Source organism: Rhineura floridana, chromosome 7 (assembly GCF_030035675.1).
Source record: "Rhineura floridana isolate rRhiFlo1 chromosome 7, rRhiFlo1.hap2, whole genome shotgun sequence".
Classification (NCBI taxonomy): domain Eukaryota; kingdom Metazoa; phylum Chordata; class Lepidosauria; order Squamata; family Rhineuridae; genus Rhineura; species Rhineura floridana.
The window spans coordinates 122,135,305-122,155,916 of NC_084486.1; the positions used below are offsets into that span (position 1 = coordinate 122,135,305).

Genomic DNA, 20,612 nt, shown 5'->3' on the forward strand with positions numbered 1-20,612 from the left:
GAAGTCATCTGAGTAAGTTCTCATCCTGATAGTATCTATGCAAAAGAATCGGATGTTCAGTTAACATAAAGAGGCTGATTGCATAGCGTCAGTTTGCGTGAAATGAGCAGCTGAATCCCTTTTCCTCACCAATACAAAGGAGGGGAGGTTGTTCCAGACAACAGGAAGAAAGCCACAGTGGGACAGGGAGCTCTGTAGTGGAGGCCAAATCTCTGGGGTAAACAATGACTCAGGCTGGGCCAACCACAGGTGGCCCAGACAGGACAGAAGTGCTAGGGTTTACCAAAATAATAACAATAATAAACCACAACCCCCCACTGACATGCTTCTTTCTTTTCTTTTTTAAATATGGTTCCCAAACAGATAAAAATGAAAGAAATGCAGAAACAAAGAAAAGGTGAAGTGCTATGGAGGATATCTCTTTAGACCTGCCATTCCAAGAGAAAACAGGAGTGAAAATAATGCTATGAAGCAGAGCAGGACAAGCAATTATTTCTGATCCTGACATTGGTGGTGGTGGAATCAATAGCCATTCGACAAATGAGATGACATCAGTGTTAGCTGTTTTTTTAAATTGTTGGCCGTGCCTTTGTTCCCTAACTGTTGTGACAGAAATTAGTAATTGCTTGGCACCACTCTTTTCTACAATTTCTTGTTAAAAAGGAATTTTTATTCCATTACCTGGCATTGTTACTGTTTACAGATTTTGAGCCTGGTCTTCTTTACAACTGTGGCTTGTCAATTGTACTGATCTTATCTGATTAAATGCACATCAGCTTCTCTTTGCGTTATGTATGCTTAGCAATAACTTAACCTTTTTGCAGGCCCTGGGGAGGGCTTTGACGAACTTTATCAAGGAATGAATTCCATCATTTCATATCAATTAATGGTAGTGGAGTGTGACACTGCTCAGTGAAGGTGACAAAATCAACTTCCAGAGCTCCATGTGAAGTCATAACAAGTAGGAAGCTCTCCATTAATTCCCATGATGTAACTCCACTGAAGTTGGTGAGAAGCACAGTGGTACAGGACCTTCTGGGCCCACATGGAACAACTAGTTCAGGGCAATTGGCTATATTTGGGGAAGGGCCATAGCTCAATGGTAGAGCATCTGCCCTGTATGAAGAAGGTCCCAAGTTCAATCCCTGGTATGTCTAGGTAGGGCGGTGAGAGACTCCTGCCTGAAGACCCTGGAGAGGCACTGCCAGTCAATGTGGACAGGGTTGAGTTAGATGGACCAATGGTCTGACTCGGTATAAGGCAGCTTCCTATGGTCCTAAGAATGCAGCTCTAATGAATATTAGACAATTGGATAGCGGAGAAGCAAACCTAAGCATTCAAAGTTCTGTCAGCCTCTTCTATGACTACCAATTACATGTTAGTTTAGAGCAGCCTTCCCCAACCTTTGGGTCCCCAGATGTTGCTGGACTACAACTCCCATCATGCCCCAGCCAGCATGGCCAATGGTCAGGAATGATGGGAATTGTAGTCCAGCAACATCTGGGGTCCCAAGGTTGGAAAAGGCTGGTTTAGAGTGTTGGACTAGGACCTGGGAGACCAGGGTTCGAATCCCCACACAGCCATGAAGCTCACTGGGTGACCTTGGGCCAGTCGCTCCCTCTCAGCCTCAGAGGAAGGCAATGGTAAACCCCCTCTGAATACCGCTTACCATGAAAACCCTATTCATATTGTCACCATAACTCTGGATCGACTTGAAGGCAGTCCATTTCCATTCTTCCACTTTCGACAGTACTTAGGTCTATTGCATAAGTTGGAAAATGGCTTCACCCAATGCACCCTGTCTGTCCCCGGAAAAGCATTCACAAGGTCTGCTGTGCATGATCTGAGATGTCCACATCTTCTTTACAGAGTATATATTTCTGTTATTAACACCATAGGAATCTCAAATGGGAGACTGCAGCTGTATCTGGGGACTGCTCAGCTCATGTGCTATGGTTCTCTGCATAAGTGCATCACTGGGAATATTGCACAAAGAAGACCCTTTTGTAATGGGTTGCCTGCCCCTCAAAGTATGCCTGAGATTCTAGCATCATATTATTTGTCAAGATGGAAAATACAAAAAGGCTGTGCTACAGAAGTTAAAATAAGCCCTTGAAAATACTTTTCAGTATAGGGTGCCCTAGTTAAGGGCTTCTTTCCCATTGTCAAATATAAGTCTGGAGAGAATTAAGTTGTAGGGAGGGAAAACAGACATATTGCAAGATTAGTAATACACAAATCTTGGTAAAACCTGCCCTAAAAACTGGGAAGACCCAAAAATGCATTAGCACAGGGGTCACCAACCTTTTTGACCAGGGGGCACATTTCAAATTTTAAGAGAGTGCTGAGGGTGTCATGGGGCTGCCATGGGGGCATAGCATAACACAAATGGCTGCAGGGGGAGGTATGGCATATTAGAGAGTACCATCATTGTTGATTTTCTGCCCCCAGACAATCTCATGCTTACCATGGGAAGTCAGCTAGGTCCTGCTGGTCCTGATTGTGGCACAAGAACCTTGTTTTCCCCAGTGCCAATCCTAAACCAAAGTATAGGCTGCCATCCCGTTCCCACCTACCTTGGACCAAGCCCTATTACTCACAAAGAGACTTAATTCTGAAATAGACAAGTATACCATTGTACTGTAAGTTAATGATACATTGAATACTTAAGTAGTGCCTGGACATTAGCCCCTGCACAACAGGATTCAATTTCACAGAAATTGCTTAGGAGGGTGTCTACACATTTTGCTTCATACCTTCCTTTCTAGAAAAGCTACAGACTTACTTTTATTAAATCAAACTTCAAAGTCTGGGGTACTTGCCTGGAGACACAAATGAAGGCCTTTTTAGGTGCCATGGCAGGCTGGCAACCCCCGCATTAGCACAACATAGATTCAAATTATGAACTATTCTTTGCAACTTTCGTCTATAACACAAATATACAGCTTGATGACTCATTTGAAGGGTCTGTCTTACCATTGTCATCTACTACCCTGGTCTGGTCTTTGCAGCAGTCCACTGGCAACCCAATAATTTCCACCTCAACAAATGGATCGATTATCTGCTTGAGACATTTTTGGAAACAGAAAAATATATAGATTTCAAATAACCATTTCACCTTTCCAAACCACACACATAAGATATAAATTTTATAGCCCTGCCAGGATAACATACTAGTTACAAGCATTGACTATATTAGATGACAACCAGAACATTAAAAGTTGAGGTTTGAATTTGTGCAGAAGTCAAAATGTGGATCCACCTCTTGCAGTCTTTTAGCAAAAGATGCTTTGCAGCATCTTTTATAGCAAGGGGCCAGCATTCTGGAAACAAGCATGGACTATATCCATGCAATTGTGGGCTCAAGTCTCACAGTCCCCCATGTTGAGAGGGTTGTGCCCTTTAACTCTGTGCTAAAGCACATTCTTTACATCACTGGCATCTCCCATTAAAGCACAGGTGGGGAACTTGCAGCCATTCAGTTATTGAAGGCCTACAACTCCCATTATTCCTGTCAATTGGCCATGCTGGTTAGGGTGGAGGGAAGCTGGATCCCAATATCATCTGAAGGGCTACAGGTTCCCCACCTCTGAATTAAAGAATCTCAAGTTAGACAAGGTCTCCCTTCCTGAGACATTGCAAAATTGCTGCCAGTTACAGTAGTTGATACTCAATTAGGTCAATAATATCTGATTCAGTATAATTTACATATGTGCTTACATATGTAAAAATGTAAAAAAATGTAAATTTAATTTTTAGGTCGCCTATCTGGCCGAAGCCACTCTAGGCGACGTACATATCAAATTTCAATAAAATGCAATAAAATACAGTAAATACAATAAAATACAATATAATCAGCAGTAATAAAATAACAACATAAACAGTACACAACAATGGGCATTCAGTATGTAGTTAGCCCATCCCAGTGGTCCCAAAGGCCTGTCCAAACAGCCATGTTTTTAAGGCTCGGCGGAAGGTATCTAGGGAAGGGGCATGCCGACGATCAAACGGGAGGGAATTCCAGGGAGTGGGGGCCGCCACCGAAAAAGCCCTCTCTCTAGTCCCCACCAATCTAGCTGCTTTTGTTGGTGGGATTGAGAGAAGGCCCTGCGTGGCTGATCTTGTCGGGCGGCATAATTGGTGATGCTGGAGGTGCTCCTTCAGATAAACTGGGCCAAGACCGTATGGGGATTTAAAGGTTAACACCAACACCTTGAATTGGGCTCGGAAAACTACTGGAAGCCAGTGTAGATTAAATAATACTGGCGTAATATGATCACGGCGACGACTGTTTGTAAGTAAATGAGCCGCCGCATTCTGTACCAGTTGAAGTTTCCGGGCCATTTTCAAGGGTAACCCCACGTAGAGCGCGTTGCAGTAGTCTAATCGAGAGGTGACCAGGGCATGTACTACTAATGGGAGCTGATGAACAGGGAGGTAGGGTTGCAGCCTACGTATGAGGTGTAATTGGTACCAGGCTGCCTGGCTCGCTGCCGAAATCTGAGCCTCCATGGACAGCCTGGAGTCAAGAACAACCCCGAGGCTGCGGACCTGGTCCTTCAGGGGTAATTGTACCCCATTAAACCTCAGGTCAACAGGACCCAACCTTCCCCTGTCTCCCACAAGCAGCACCTCGGTCTTGTCAGGATTTAACTTCAGCCTGTTCCTTCCCATCCATCCACTCACGGATTCCAGGCATATGTGTTCAGTATACAGTAATACCTCGCATTAACATACTCAATGGGACCAGAGCGAGTACGTAAACCGAAAATGTCCTTAAAGTGAAGCACTACCTTTTAAAACTTTTTTTACCTCTCCTTCATGCGGAGCCTCAAAGCCCCGCACTAAAGCCTCTGCTGCTGCGCCGCCGCACCTCTCAGCTGGTCGCGATCGCGCCTCCCAGCTGATTTGCGGTGGCGCGATCGCGTCTATTTCCACCCCTGCACTCTAAAGCCTCTGCTGCTGCGCTGCCGTGCATCCCAGCTGATTGCGATCGCACCTCCCAGCTGATTTGCAGCGGCGCGATCATGTCTATTTCCACCCCCACACGCTAAAGCCTCTGCTGCTGTGCTGCGTTTCTGGAGAAATACAGGCATATGGAGCATTGTACATTATAGCAAGGCGACGTTAAGTGAAGCGATGTTAAGCAGGGTATGCCTGTAATTTACATATGTCTGCATAGAAATAAATTGGCATTGTTGGGTTATTGTGCACAGCATCCTAAAGGGATGAAAAACCAGTTAAAAAAAATTGCTGTACCAATTATATGGGCCAAATAAGCAATTATTTACCCTTTCCTTTGGAATATGTACAAGAAGAGGTATATGAGTAAATGTAAGTAAAGATTTAATATAAATATAAATCCTAGTTCAGCACAGTCCGTGTGTATGTACTGCCTTCAAGTCAATTCTGACTTATGACGACCCTATGAATAGGGTTTTCATGAGGCTGCGAGGCATTGACTGGCCCAAGGTCACCCAGTGAGCTTCATGGCTATGTGGGGATTTGAACCCTGGTCTTCCAGGCCGTAGTCCAACACCTTAACCACTACACCAGCACAGTCCACATTAACATGATGCTATGTTCATGTCAGGCAATAATAATAATAATAATCCCAACTTTTTCCATAAGAAATTTGTTTCACTTGTCTGTCCTTAATATAATATATTCTTTTTATTTTTATTTATTTATTTAAAATATTTCTATCCCGCCCTTCTACCCTATAATAGGGCACTCAGGGCGGCTTACAAAAATAAAATCAAACACGTATATAATAAAATTGTAAACAGTAAAATCACAAAAACATTAAAATAAATTAAAATACACAAAATACAATTAAAATACATGCAATACAATATATATGTATATACACACACATATATATACATATATATATACACACACATAAATTAAAAAAAAATTGCATAAGATCTACCTTATATTATTTATTTATTGAATTTCTATCCTGCCCTTCCTCCCAAAGGGGCACAGGACAACAAACAAGAAAGCAATGAAACAATACAATTAAAAATCAAATTAAAAACATGCTTAGCACATCTGAAAACTTTTTAAATCACTAAAGATATCGGACACATCTAAAAATAGGCACATAGCCTCACAGCTAATAATTGCAAGGTTGCCAGGAAGAGTATTTTTCAGCCATCAAAGAGCTGGGTGAACAGGACTGGTTTAAAATTCCTCCTGAATGTTAATAATGAGGGAAACAGAAATGTCTCAACAGGGAGGACATTCCACAAACTTTTTATATGCTTTTCAGAGGAAAGGGTTAAATAGTTGCTTCACTGCACCACATAAAAGGACAAATTTTATGAATGAATCTTTCCGTCCCTCCAGGGTACCATCCAAAGTGTCATGAAAGATGAAAAAGAAAATGCAGTAAAGAGGCCAAGTCTACAGAAAAGTGTTCAGAAAAGACTGCTGTAAGAATAAGGTAGATTTTCCAGCAACAATAACTCTACAGAGGAAAGAGATATCTTTGTTCATAAGCCCACATCATCTATCTTTGTATTTTGAATATTATGAAACCAATAAATAAATAAATTGCTGTGGCTTCCAAATTTCTAAGCCAGAAACTATTTAGGAATGTACCCCGAAATTATTCATAAGAAATAATAATAATAATAAAAATAATAAAACTTTATTTCTACCCCGCCCTTTTTCCAATAGGATTCAGAGCGGCTTACAACTAAAAACAACATCGTTAAAACATACAGAATATATTATTAAAAAAGAATTAAACTATCAGGGAAAGTTAAAAACTACAAAATATAGGTTAAAACAGCGAACAGTTTAAAATAATAAAACCATATAATATGATCACCAAGCCTGTAAGACATGCACAGTACATTTTACAATTCAGCTTTTGGTGCAATTATAAATTAATAAGAAGTTTCTTCTAAACTAAAGGTAGCAGCTGTGAGTAAACAAAATTCAGATGCACATCACACATATCCTTAAAAGTACTATAGGCCATGTGCACATCCATACAGAGACTGGAAATCCACATATGCTTGTCAATGACATTTTCAAAGAAGCAATCCTATAGGTATTTACACCAGTCTGAAGGGTGTTGGGATATAGAGGATCTCCAGCTGAGCCGTCTGGGTCTATGCCGGCATAAGTCCCTCATGCCGGCTCAACCGTAGCTCAGCTGGCAAAACCTCACCCCAGCTGAGACCAACATTAAATTAAGCTGGCAAAAGTCCCCCCCAAAAAAGGGTGCTCTCCAAATGTGGCACTGGTGGGACTGAGGGGAGGGGGACTTATACCGTATCCTATATCTGTCCAGCTCAGTCATGTGACCTTAAGTCCCTCCTTTTATTTTCTTTCCACTGGGCTCTGCTGGCTGAGCCAGCATTCTCCTCTTCCAAAGGCTCCTGAATGGAATTAAGATTTAGTGTACTTTAAGCCTAGCTTAAGTTATGCCAGCTTTATCAATGTAGGATTGCTCTGTAAGTCATCAATATAATAGTTCTGCTAATGAGAGAAATTATACTGTATCACCAACATTGGTTACCTCTCCCCTGTCTCCTAACATGGAATCTGGAGGTTTTGGTAGCTGCTGCCCGCTGATGATTTTGAGTATAAGTTGCTTCTTTGGGAGAGCAGGAAGTGGATCCGCAGTACAGGGATTGAATGTCCCTAGAGGGTGCAAAGAGTGTAGAAAGGTACAATCCTTTAGAAGAGGAATGATATGTGTCTTTTGCACCTCTAAATAAAAGCATGCAGTCATTGGGCAATTAATGGGGATCAAGTAACATATGAATTGAAATATGCAATGATCTCCACTCCTAACATTCTTCTTCTTCTTTTAACTTCAGGGTACTTAGGTGTTTGCCTGCCAATCTAAATGAGAGCAAGCATTTCACATATATAATTCATTAGCCATGGGTTAAAAGGTCAGATTCAGGTTAATTAATGTAACTGTTCTTTCAATTCTGTTGCTTAGTCCATTTATCTTCCTCTGGTTACTGGATTCTGAAAGTTTAATTCTTGTTTTAGGTATTCATATTCCATACTTCAATAAGTTCCCAGGGCAGCTTGTTTGTTTTTACCAGCATGCCTCTGAAATGTACCATTGGTCTCACCTGAAAGGTGATTTTCATAGGAGTGGGCCATCACTGTGGGAAATAGTTCCACCTATCGTGCAAAGGCAAGAATGTTTTTGAAGTCAAGACTAGGGACGTCATGCCCCTCCCACTCTCCAGTTCATTCGTAGCGAGTCTAAAAAGAGATATCTAAAAATACAAGAACAAGGCCAACAGGCCCGCCAGGAAATAACATAATAGTCACATGCATAACAACATGACTCTAACATAACTACGTAACATAACAGAACTAAAAGTCTTGACTTCACTCTTACATTTAAATATAATAGCGTAACAATAACATGTAACCCATTGATAAAATCTCTAGTCATCCTCCAACTGGGAGGGTCGTGATGGCCCACTCCTATGAAAATCACCTTTCAGGTGAGACCAATGGTACATTTTCCATAGGAGGTGGGCCATCACTGTGGGATGTACCAAAGCAACCCATATAGGGAGGGACCACCCACATGTTAATCCTCATTAAGAACCTGTTGCAACACTCGTCTGCCAAAAGATGCATCACCAGAGGCATAACGATCAATTTTATAATGCCTTATAAACGAGTGTGGGGTAGACCAGACTGCAGCCCTACAAATATCGGCAACAGGAGCATTAGTGGCAAAAGCAGCCGAGGTGGCAGCTGACCTGGTAGAATGAGCCGTTATACTAGCTGGAACTGACAGCTTCAGGGACTCATATGCTAAAGTAATGCATGCCCTTAACCAACGGGATAAGGTAGAATTGGATACTTTATGCCCCATAGACCTTGGATGAAAGGATACAAACACAGACTCCGTTCGTCGAATCTCTTGGGTCCTAGACAGGTAGGTCTTGAGAGCCCTCCGGACATCTAACGAATGCCAAGCCTTTTCAAGAGGATGGGTAGGATCCGGGCAAAAGGAAGGCAACACAATGTCCTGGTTGCAATGAAAAACTGAATCGACCTTGGGACGAAAGGAAGGATCAGTCTTCAGCGCAACAGAGTCCTTATGGAAGACGCAGAGGTGTCGAGCGGAAGACAATGCGCCCAACTCCGAAACGCGTCTGGCAGATGTGATTGCGATCAGAAACAGGACCTTGAAGGACAGTATACGTAGGGGCACAGTCCTGATGGGTTCAAATGGAGGGCGTTGCAAAGCCTGCAGAACTTTCGGCAAACTCCATGAGGGGAACCGATGGACAACAGCCGGAGAGCGTAGGGCGACTCCCCTCAAAAAACGTTTGATGAACGGATGTGAGGAAATATGATCTCCAGGAGAGGACACTGAGAGAATAGATGACAGAGTAGACGCATGTCGACGTAGAGTGTTGGGTCGAAGTCCCATCATAAAGCCACTATGGAGAAATTGGAGCACCTGGTGCACATTGGCCTGGGATGGATCGTGGTGGTGGGACTGACACCACTTGGAGAAAGCCACCCAGGTATGTTGATAAATGCGAGTGGTAGATGGTCTTCTCGAGGCCAAAATAATATCAATCACAGCGTCAGACAGTCCAGCTGACCTCAAATGTCTCCGTTCAAACACCACGCTGTTAGATTGAGCCAAGTAGGGTCCTGGTGCAGTACTGGACCCTGGGATAGGAGGTCTGGCGTTACTGGAAGTGTCCAAGGATCCATCATTGACATTGCCAGAAGATCTGAGAACCATGGTCGGCGTGGCCAAAATGGTGCTATCAGAACCAGCTGTGCCCTTTCGGTTCGCGCCTTCCTCAAGGTTTTGGCTAACAATGGTATGGGAGGAAAGGCGTACAATAGCCCGTCTGGCCACGGTGTTGTCAGAGCATCCACTGCTTCTGCTGTTGAGTCCAGGTATCGGGCAAAGTACCTTGGAAGCTGGCAATTGTGACTGGAAGCAAACAGGTCGACTGAGAGGGCGCCGAACTGACACTGGAGACGATGGAAAATAGCTGGATGGAGTTTCCATTCTCCCGGAAAGACCTGTTGTCTGCTGAGCCAGTCTGCTGTTACATTCCAAATCCCTCTGAGATGTTCTGCTTTCAGGGATTGTAGATGTTGTTCTGCCCAGACAAAGATGAGGGAGGCTAAGTCTTGCAGAGGACGAGACCTGGTGCCCCCCTGTCTGTTCAAATGTGATTTTACACACGTGTTGTCTGTTCGAATGAGCACATGATGCAAAGGGAACAGAGACTGAAAATGACATAGAGCCAAGTGGACAGCCTTTAGTTCCAGCCAGTTGATGCTTCGAGATTGCTCTGCGTTCAGCCAAACCCCCTGAACGTACTGGGAGTTGCAGTGGGCTCCCCAACCTATGAGGCTGGCGTCTGTGGTCACGACGGTTCTGCGGGGTTCTCTGAATGACGTGCCCTTGGAGAGGTGTTGAACCTTGGTCCACCAGCGGAAGGAGAGGCACAGAGCGGGGCTCAAACGAACTTTGCGATGGTTGGAGCTGGCAATGTCTTTTTGAAAAGGCAACAGAGTCCACTGAAGGGGCCGAGTGTGGGCTCGAGCCCAGGGCACAATGTGGATTGTGGAGATAAACATCCCGAGTGCTCTGGCGAGAAGCATGACGTCTGCGGATGTTTGTTGCATCAGGGACCTTGCGATGCTTGTGATGGCAGTGATGCGATCTGGAGCCAGGAAGATCATTGCCTGCAGGGTGTCCAACATTGCCCCAAGATGTAGTAGGCGTTGGGTTGGTTGGAGATGGCTTTTGTCGAAGTTGACAAGCCAGCCGTAGGTCTGCAAAACATTGAGGGTGATCATTAAATGATGATGAGCCAGCTCTTCAGACTTGGACCGTATTAACAGATCATCCAAATATGGGTAGATATGAACCCCTTGGGTCCGAAGGTAAGCCACTAGGATGAGTAGCACCTTGGTAAATACTCTTGGAGCAGAGGAGAGGCCAAATGGCATTGCTCTATATTGAAAATGTTGGTGGCCAAAGGCAAAGCGAAGAAACTTTCTGTGGGCTATGCAAATGGGCACATGGAGATACGCTTCCTTAAGGTCGATAGAAGCCAGGAAGTCTCCTTCATGCAGACTCTCGGTAATGGAATGGAGAGATTCCATTTTGAACCTGCGGTATGTTACAAAACGGTTGACAAACTTGAGGTCCAATACCGCCCTCCAAGATAAATCTCGTTTTGGCACAGCAAATAGGAGGGAGTACACCCCTTCCGACCTCTCAGTTGTGGGAACTGGCTCTATTGCCACTATGTCCAAGAGGTGATGTATAGCTGTCTGCATGATGTTGTGCCTGGCTGGTGCCCTTGGGCAAGGAGACGGATGGAATCTGTCTGATGGGGTTGCCCAGAACTCTATGGTATAGCCATAAGTGAAAAGGTCCCTGATCCAGGAGACCATAGTAAGGCGCAGCCATCGATCTCCAATATTAAGTAATCTGCCACCTATGGGGAGGGCGTTAATACTACTTGTGTAGGCGAGGGCCTCCCCTATATGAGGACGATGAGTTGCCCCTGCACCCTTGGTACTGACCTCTGCCCTGGAAGCGTCGGTTCCAGGAGCCCCTGAATGCGTTGGGGTCATAGGGTCTGAAGTCGCGGCCTCGTCCTCCTGGCCGCGTTCCTCGAAAGGACTGGTTAGAACGAAAGGAGGGAAATTGCCTGAAGGGCCTGTGGTCGATGTTCTTGACTGTGGCCAGAACCGGTTTTTGGGCGTCTTTTGGATCAACCAGAACTGCCTTTAGAGCTTCCTCGCCGAAGAGTAGAGATCCGGAGTAAGGAGCCTTGGACAGGTTCAGTCTGGCCGCTGAATCAGCTTGCCAGTGGCGAAGCCAGAGGGTGCGACGAGCGACTATTTGAGTCGTCATGGCTCGTGCCCCTAATTGAGTGGCATCCAAAGTGGCATCGGCCACAAAAGCTGCTGTCTTACGTAATTTCGATAGTGCTCTTCTGAAGGCGACAGGATCAGGGTTAGCATCCTCTAGAAGGTCATCCATCCACATCATAGAGGCTCTGGAGAATATGGAGGCTGAAGCGGAGGCACGCATGGCTAAGGCAGTGGCCTCGTGATTCTTGCGGAGGGCGAAGTCTATTCGTCGCTCAGTAGTATCTTTTAGGTGGGATTCCCCTTCCCTGGGCAAAAGAGATCTTGAAACGAGGCGAGCGATTGGTTCATCTATGCCAGGGACATCTAACTTGGTGGCAAAGTCTGGGGCTAGGGTGTACAATCTGTCAGCCAGGTTCTTGAAGCGTCGGGCTTTGAGTGGATGAGCCCATTCTTCGGAGGCTAATCTGGCAATTGGGTCCGGCACCGGGATGTTCAGTAGGTGCAGGGGATTTGAGGACCTTGGCCCCTTTGATAGCTGGGGCGGACGAAGTTGAAGGCGCAGTCTGGAGACCAAGGGTATGAAGTACCCTACGTGCTAGCGGCTGATAGTCTGCGGTATCAAACAGGCGATACGATGTATCCTCCTCATGATCTGAATAGTCGCTCCAGTCGTCTCCTTCAACATGGTCAGTGAAAGTTGACTCCTCCGCATACGAGGCTTCGTCCGTACATCTGCCTCTGGCTACATCAAAGGGATCTGGTGAACAGGAAGGATGAGCTTCATGGCACGCACGTTGGTCCATGTTGAGTGGGGGTATGGCAGGAACTTGTGGTAGTGACTGCATTTGGGTGAAAAATGCCAGCATGGCTTGAAGTTGGGAGAGGAAATCAGGAGACAGCTGCAGACCAGATGTGGCAGATGTGTGTGCCTGATGAACTATTGGGACAGATGTTTGAGGCGGTAAACCAGAGGTAGGTTCGTTAGGCGAACAGTGAGCGGGAAAGCCAAGAAACTCTTCCTCGTCAGAGGCAGCAGCCGGGGAATGGAAAATATCGCTTATGTGTGTCTGTGCTGTGGTTGGTACAGAGACATAACGAGGGCGCTTTGGTTTACTATGGCTGGAAAGATGTTTTGTCTTAGCCAGTGCTTTGGCATGTCTGGTCTTAGACGTGTTAGGATGTTGTGGCTTGGCTGATTGTGGCATGTCTGGCTGATCTGGCACCATGTGTGTTGATGGTGACATGCCTGGCTGTTCTGCCATCTTATATAAACCTGGGTGCAGTACACTGCCACGGAGGGGGCAGGATGTAAAGACCCGAACTGGCACAGCGTACTACCACGGAGGGGGTAGGATACACTGGCAGATGGCGAAATGCACTGCCACAGAGGGGGCAGAATGCACTGAGGTATCAGCGTTAATATAATATAGGCTGTTTTAGAGTTGGCACACTCAGATTAGTGCTGTAGGCTGGGTTTTAGGCTTGTTCACGGCCCCAGAGGGGGCAGGATATACAATGTAAATCAGATTTAATACAAGTCAGCCACTGATATTAAAGCTCCAGCCTTGATAATGTAATCCAGCCACTAGGATTAAAGCTCCAGCCTTGATAATACAATCCAGCCCACTAGGATTGGAGCTCCAGCCTTGATAATATAATTCAGCCACTAGGATTACAGCCACAGTAAAAATGTGTGTAAATCAGCCCTGTGTAAGTTTGTCAGCAGCACATATACACAAACATACAGATAGATAGCCTGCAGGGGAGGTATCCGATGGTTAATAAATGGTAACAAAAAAGGCGGGAATTTTGAATTTCAAAAAATGGCGCCCAGAAAAAAGGGCGGGAAAAAACGATCAAAAAAGGCTGAGGGAGAAGGAGCAATGGCGGCCGTCTGGGGACGGAGTGGGGGGAAGGACTGTCCAGCACAGACTAGCAGGGGAAGCAGCGGGGCCGAAAACCGCACTAGCGGCTCAAAGGAATCCCCAGAAGGGAACAGGCAGTAAGGGAAAAGCGGCAGCCGCCGCCGAGAGAGCCGCCGTCGCCGTTTGCAAAGCCCTTCGCAGTGGGAATTAAACCCACGTAGCGAGGGTGATCTGAGGAAAAAGGTATGATGGGGTAACGGCAGGAGCCGCAGCTGCAAGCTCCCGCAGATATCGGAAGAGCCGCAGCCGCGGCAACAGAGCCGGGGGGGGGGGAAGCTCCAAAACGATCAAAACCAAGATAACCGCAGCCGCGGTCACTGAGGGAACTCCCAGGCAACGGATACAACAGAGCCGGGGGGAGGGGGGACTCGAAAACTGCCAAAAAACAAAAAGAGAGCCGCAGCCGCGGTCTCAGAGGGAGCCCCCAGTCAAGGAAAGAAAATAACTTGAAAAGAATAGCTCGGGAAAAAACGAAGAGAGCCGCAGCCGCGGTCTCTGAGGGGACCCTCAGTAGGTTAAACACAAAAGAGAAAAAAGGATTTGAAAACAAATACACAAATACACAAACAAATACAAGACTTAGCTAAATGCTACGTGTAATTCCAATCTTGTTCGTACGAAGGCAAGAATGAACTGGAGAGTGGGAGGGGCATGATGTCCCTAGTCTTGACTTCAAAAACATTCTTGCCTTCGCACGATAGGTGGAACTATTTCCCACAGTGATGGCCCACCTCCTATGGAAAATGTATTACTATCAAAGGACTGCCATTATTACCATTAATGAACATATTTGTAGTGTGACCATTTACAACAGGGATGGGGAACCTCCAGACACTGTTGGACTACAACTCCCATCAGACCCAGCCAGCATGGTTAAGGGTCAGGGATTTGTAGTCCAGCAAAATCTGGTATAATAAATAATAATAATAATAAATTTAATTTCTGTGTCGCCTATCTGGCCAATGGCCACTCTAGGCGACGTACAAAATCATTAAAATACAAAGTGATAAAATACAGTGATACAATATAAAAACAGTGTAAAAACAATGCAGCTGCAACAACAATATTAAAACAGGGCAGGAGGCATTTCAGTTATAACAATTAACCCTCCCCGGAGATCCCGAAGGCCTGTTGAAAAAGCCAGGTCTTTAAGGCTTTCCGAAATACATTTAGGGAAGAGGCGTGCCGGAGATCTTGTGGGAGGGAGTTCCAAAGAGTGGTGGCCGCCACTGAGAATGCCCTCTCTCTAGTGCCCGCCAATCTGGCTGTTTTTGTTGGCGGGATTGAGAGAAGGCCCTGTGTGGCCGATCTTGTTGGGCGACATAATTGGTGGCGTTGAAGGCGCTCCGTAAGATAGGCATCTAGTATAGCAGGATTAGAGGATTAAAATGTATTGCATAGTACTTACCTTTGCATATCTGTTGAGGTTTCAGGATGTATCCGCAGTTCCCATTCATCCTGAACTTGGCTTGGTTCAATTGTATCGCACGCCCATCAGACTGGTAGTTTAATGCCACTGTGGAATTAGCAGTTATTTGTATTAGTCATAAATTTCACTTGTGTCTCACATATGGTTTATGCTCATAGGGTTGGATACAAAGTCAGTCATTTGTACTTCATTCCTATTGAAACCAATACCACTTAGGTCATGACTAATATGCCTCATTGAGACCTCAATGGGACCTAAGATCAACTAGCAACACAATCCTAACCACTGAATTCCTATTGAATTCAATGCGACACTCTCAGATAATTTGGTTAGGATTGCAGCCTAAATTGCTCTGGATTCAACCCACAGGTAGCTTTTGTACCCTTTCTCCTGCCACATTATACAATGACCTTTGATTTTAAGCAAATAAAGGGGCATGAATGGAACCAAGTATGTAGCAGAAGCTGATCTATGATCTAAAAAAAAAACATCCTGTGCAGGTATCAATGTAAGCTTTAACTAAGTGGTGCTTTGTGAAAGGATGTCATGTAAAATCATGCAAATTCAAAAAATCGATTTTAATTCTACTGGATCCAATTTTGACCCAGACCCTATGAAAAGTGCTGTCTCTCTCTCTCTCTTTCTCTCTCTCTTTCTCTCTCTCTCTCTGTGTCTGTCTGTCTGTGTGTATGCATGTGTGCATACACACAGTTGCCTGCCAGTTGACCCTGGAAGGGGGAAGAGAAGCAAACAGGTGGTACCAGATCCAAATGTGCCTACAGGAGGAATAAGGTTGGTGATGCCTGCCTCAATGCTTCCCTGAAGAAACTAGGATGTATCTATTATAGAAGCATTTATACTGCATTAAGAATCCCACCTCGGTAGTTGCAATGTACTGCCTTCAAGTCGATTCCGACTTATGGTGACCCTCTGAATAGGGTTTTCATGAGGCTGAGAGGCAGTGACTGGCCCAAGGTCACCCAGTGAGCTTCATGGCTATGTGGGGATTCGAACCCTGGTCTCCCAGGTTCAGTTCTCCACATTTCCGCATCACTTTGTGATTTCATTTTTTTTAAAAAGTCCTCATGAACATTCATTAGCATTTTAGTGTGAATATTAGATGGTAATATATACATTTTTGTATACACTTTCCCCCAATATACACATTTTTGCAAAAGCAATTTTCCCCAATACAAAGCACTTTTGTCTGTCATCTGCACTATATTGTTGTTGTTGTTGTTATTATTATTATTACTCGCCCTTCACCCAGAGGTACCGGGGCAGGTTACAACAATTTTAAAACACATAATTTAAACAGTTAAAAACAACTTAACAACATCACAAAAAATAGGTCCTAAAAATAAACATCTAAGGTGTCGAAGGCCAGGGTAAAGAGGTGCATCATTAGCATTTGACCAAAGTTGAAGTTGCCGGACACACCTCGGTGGGGAGGGAGTTTCTCAATGTAGGGGCTGAAACAGAGAATATCCTCTCCCAGGTCACCACCCCCAGAACTTCCGAGGGTGGCGGAACTTCCAAAAGGGCCCCCTCTGCTGATCTCAATACCCAAGAGGGTCTGTAGGGAAGGAGGCAGTCTTTCAGATATTTGGGACCAAACTCATTTTAGGCTTTAAACACTAATGTGAGCACCATGAACGAGACCTGGAAATGAATTGGTAATCAATGCAGCTGTTTTAAAACAGGGGTTATATGAGTTCTAAAAGGAACCCCCACCAATAATCTGGATGCTGCATTTTGACAAGTTGAAGTTTCCGAGTCGTCTTCAAGGGCAGCCCCACATAGAGCACATTGCAATAAACTAACCTGGAAGTTACCAGAACTGATTGTTTCCCAGCCTGAAGCTTCCCCTCTCCCTGTGCCTGTGTCACCCAAAGGCAGCCCTCCACCCTCTAAGGGGGAAGACGGGGTGGTGATGGGGGCTCCGCCTTTGCCTCATGCCAGGAGGCAAATGTGACAGGGAATTCAACAGGCAAAGTTGAGGTGGAGTCTTCGCCTGCATGTGCACTCCCAGCCTTACTTAAGTCGGGGGGGGGGGGAATAGTTGCTGAGTCAACCTCTTAGTGCAGCGAAGTTGTGCCTAATTAGACCGAGAGAGATGCTGAGTTCTGAGTAAGCCGTAGGTAGATTCATGAAGCACACTGAATTGAAACTTTCTCTTACTTCAATAAAAGAAAAAAAACACAGCCGTGTATGAGTTCTTCGAGTTCAGGCAGGACAACCCCCAGGCTTCAGATCTGCTCCTTTAAGGACAGAGTAACCCTATCCAGAACAGGCCACCTTCCCACCTCCTGGACATGAGAACTCTGGACACATAACACGCCTGCCTTTTCAGGATTCAGCCTCAATTTATTGGCCCACATCAATTTATTGGCCTCCAAGCACCGGTTCAACACCTCAACTGCCTCTCCTGATTCAGATGGGAGAGCTGGGTGTCATCTGCATATTGATTGCACCTCAGTCCAAATCTCCTGATGACAGCTCCCAGTGGCTTCCTGTAGATGTTAAATAGCATGGTGGACAACATGGAACCCTGTGGAACACCACAGGATAATTCCCTTGGTGCTGAACAGTAGCCTCCCATAACTACTTTTGGAAGTGGCTCTGGAGGTGTGAGTGGAGCCACTGAAGAACAGGGCTCCCAACCTCCACCTCCTCGAGATGTTCCAGAAGGACACGGTGGGCAACATGGTGAGAGCCGCTGAGAGGTCAAGGAGAACGAGCAGGGTCGCATCCCCCCTACCTCTCTCCCGACAGATGTCCGACAGATGTCATCAAGCAGGGTGACCAAGGGCGATATAGGCATTCATATGCACATTTTCCACTAGTGTATGCATTTTGTACACATTATTTGGTGGAAGAACTTCATTGCAAAATCTGGATAAGTGCAAATATCAAAGGATGGATGGTGGAGAAGTTTGATTCAGTTCACATCTTGCTTTAGAAAGTGCAAATTAGGTAGGTTTGCCTTCAAATGTGAATAGAATCAAACTTCTCCACCATCCCTCCTCCAGGGTAAGTAGCTATACATATTGAGGGGATGTTTGCCTCTTAACAACTACTAATCTCTCCTCCACACATCCTACATAGTCCAGCTGGCACATACAGGCCAGCCTCAAGATAGCAGGAAGCTGAAGGTAACAGGCATGTGTCAGGCAATGGTCTGGATCAGGAGGAAAGGGTGGAGGAAGTGGGAACTAGATTACCCATGTCCCCTTCATCCCCAATATTCCTCTTCCTGTCAATGGTCATCTTCTCTATGGAAGGGGAAGGCACACAGGAACATTCCATCCCAGAATTTCCCAGTGATGATCTGGCCAATTGCAGAAACATTTGCCTGGTATACTTTCATGGAGAGACAGACTTGTTCCAATGTGGCAGAGAAGTGGGTGTGGTCTGATCCAAAAGTGGACAGAGGCCCCCTTTTCTCTCTTTACAACACCCTCTTTTCTCTTCCTCTCTCTTTTAACACCCCCTTTCTCTCCCCCCCTCTTTCTAGCAGGCTGTTGGGGGAGGGACAACTAAAACAAGGGGGCAAAACAGATCAGAAATGTAGCAGTCCACGTGGTAAAGAAAAGGGAGTGTGCATTCATATACATCACAGATGTACCCTGCAGCACTCACCGAGCTGACAGCCAACATTCCAATATGGTAAAGGGTTGAAGTTGCTGGAGTCAATCCGGTAGGCCGAGGGATAGATTCTGGTGAGCTGCTTCTGGTTATAAAGCATAAACTGCTCTGCCTTCTGTTGCACCACCTGGTGCGCTCTTGTCTCACTGAAGGATAACACATTCCCCACAGATCCTGCATGTTGGAAATAAAAAATAACAGAAAGGAAAAAGAGCTACACTTCTACATGAGAGTTTTTTTTAAAAAAAAATGTCATCAGATATGTTTCTATTTTTTTTAAAAAAGTCATTCACACATACAAGAGAGGTTTATGCTTCCACAGAAGCTTATGCTTTAAAGCCTCAATAAATTATTCAAATAAATACCTTGTTTCTAAGTTCAAAATTGGGGAGGGGGATCTAAACTGATCTAAAACCTAGTCTTCCCCTACTTTTTGCCTGAGTACAATTTGGAATGAAAATGTGCTTTTGAGGAATTACCCCCGAAGCCTACTTTCCATTCTGAAATGTGCATACCCTCCTCTAAATATTCTTTCCTCTGATCTGTGCCTTCAGTGCCACTTTTTACTTGAAAAGGCTTCTTCATCATGTGATCTCAGGCAGTCAGGGTCATATTGGGAATGTATTGTTATTACAGTGCCAGACAGGCAGACAAACTTGACTATGTGTTGCCATCAGTGAGGGTAAATGAAGTCCACTCTTTGTCTTCACTGGATGGGTGAGGGGAGGGAATGCATCAGCCCTTTACCGAGGCAGCAGGATCAACACTCCCCATTTCACTGCATGGTGCCTGATTGCCATAACATCACTTGCACCCAAATATAATGGGCTTTGAAATAAGTTTAGTTTCATATACGTAACTATTGATGCTGAAAATGTCTTTTTGGTGGGAGAGTGAAAAATGAACACCAAGGATACCAAATTCTTTGTCCAGTCCCAGATTTCACACTTTTGTTGTACTTGTACAAAAACAAAATGCAGGATACACATATCCCAGATTAGACAATCAAGAGGTTCCTGCTGTGGAACTCAGAATCCTCCAATTCATTTCACTAAATGGGATTGTTTCTTGGAAGAAATGTCAGCCTGTTCCCAGCTGGGTTTTTTACGACTGCTCTGAAGATGCTCATCTGGGACAAGCAATGATTTCACCCCACTCTGCATTTGACATCCCAACCTTGACTGAACCAGGCTTGAATCCAGACAGGTATCTCTCTGCATTACAGAGAGCACACAGAGTACAACTATACCTGAAACTGAAACCTATTCTCCCGCAATAAAGCTCATACAGGTACAGGGTCTCTAATTAAAGTCTATCCCCAAGCGGAAGCTTGTCACTTGTCACATGCTGAAGGCTGCTCAGTGGAAACAACATGTCACTTGTACATGCTGAAAAGTGCACAGTGACACCATTTGTCACAGCTTTTTGATTCCAACGGTGAGAAACACTGTTTGCAATGCAGCCACAGCACCTCTTGCAGAGGAAGGGGGCAGAGTTCTGGAGGGATTGCAAGCAAGTGGGACAAGACCTTAAGACAATGGGGGGGGGGGAAGAGGTAGAAGAGGCAGGAGTCAAGTTGGCAGGGAAAGGTGGGACTGAGAGACTACAGAAAAGGGCTTGGGTGTATGTTTGCGTGGAATGAATGAAAGGGCCAAAATGTTGAGTCACAGGCCGTATATATACACATATATACACACAAACATACACACTTTTCAGAATGACTCAAAGTAGGTCAGAACATCAGA

At 45.1% G+C, this 20,612-nt stretch overlaps 1 protein-coding gene across 10 annotated transcripts in view; it reads right to left on the reverse strand.

Annotated features, from left to right (window-relative positions):
- The window catches only part of PLCH1 (phospholipase C eta 1), a 199,378-nt gene that overhangs the window by 23,476 nt on the left and 155,290 nt on the right, over positions 1-20,612 (reverse strand). For 6 of the 10 annotated variants that reach the window (XM_061637103.1, XM_061637109.1, XM_061637105.1 and 3 more), the window contains 4 exons: positions 18,862-19,041; positions 15,199-15,306; positions 7,529-7,662; positions 2,977-3,061 (listed from right to left, as the gene is read on the reverse strand). In XM_061637103.1, coding sequence (XP_061493087.1) covers positions 2,977-3,061; positions 7,529-7,662; positions 15,199-15,306; positions 18,862-19,041 — 507 coding nt within the window. Of the gene's footprint in view, positions 1-2,976; positions 3,065-7,528; positions 7,663-15,198; positions 15,307-18,861; positions 19,042-20,612 lie in introns of all 10 variants that reach the window. The other 4 variants (XM_061637110.1, XM_061637108.1, XM_061637107.1 and 1 more) reach the window with 2 other exon arrangements.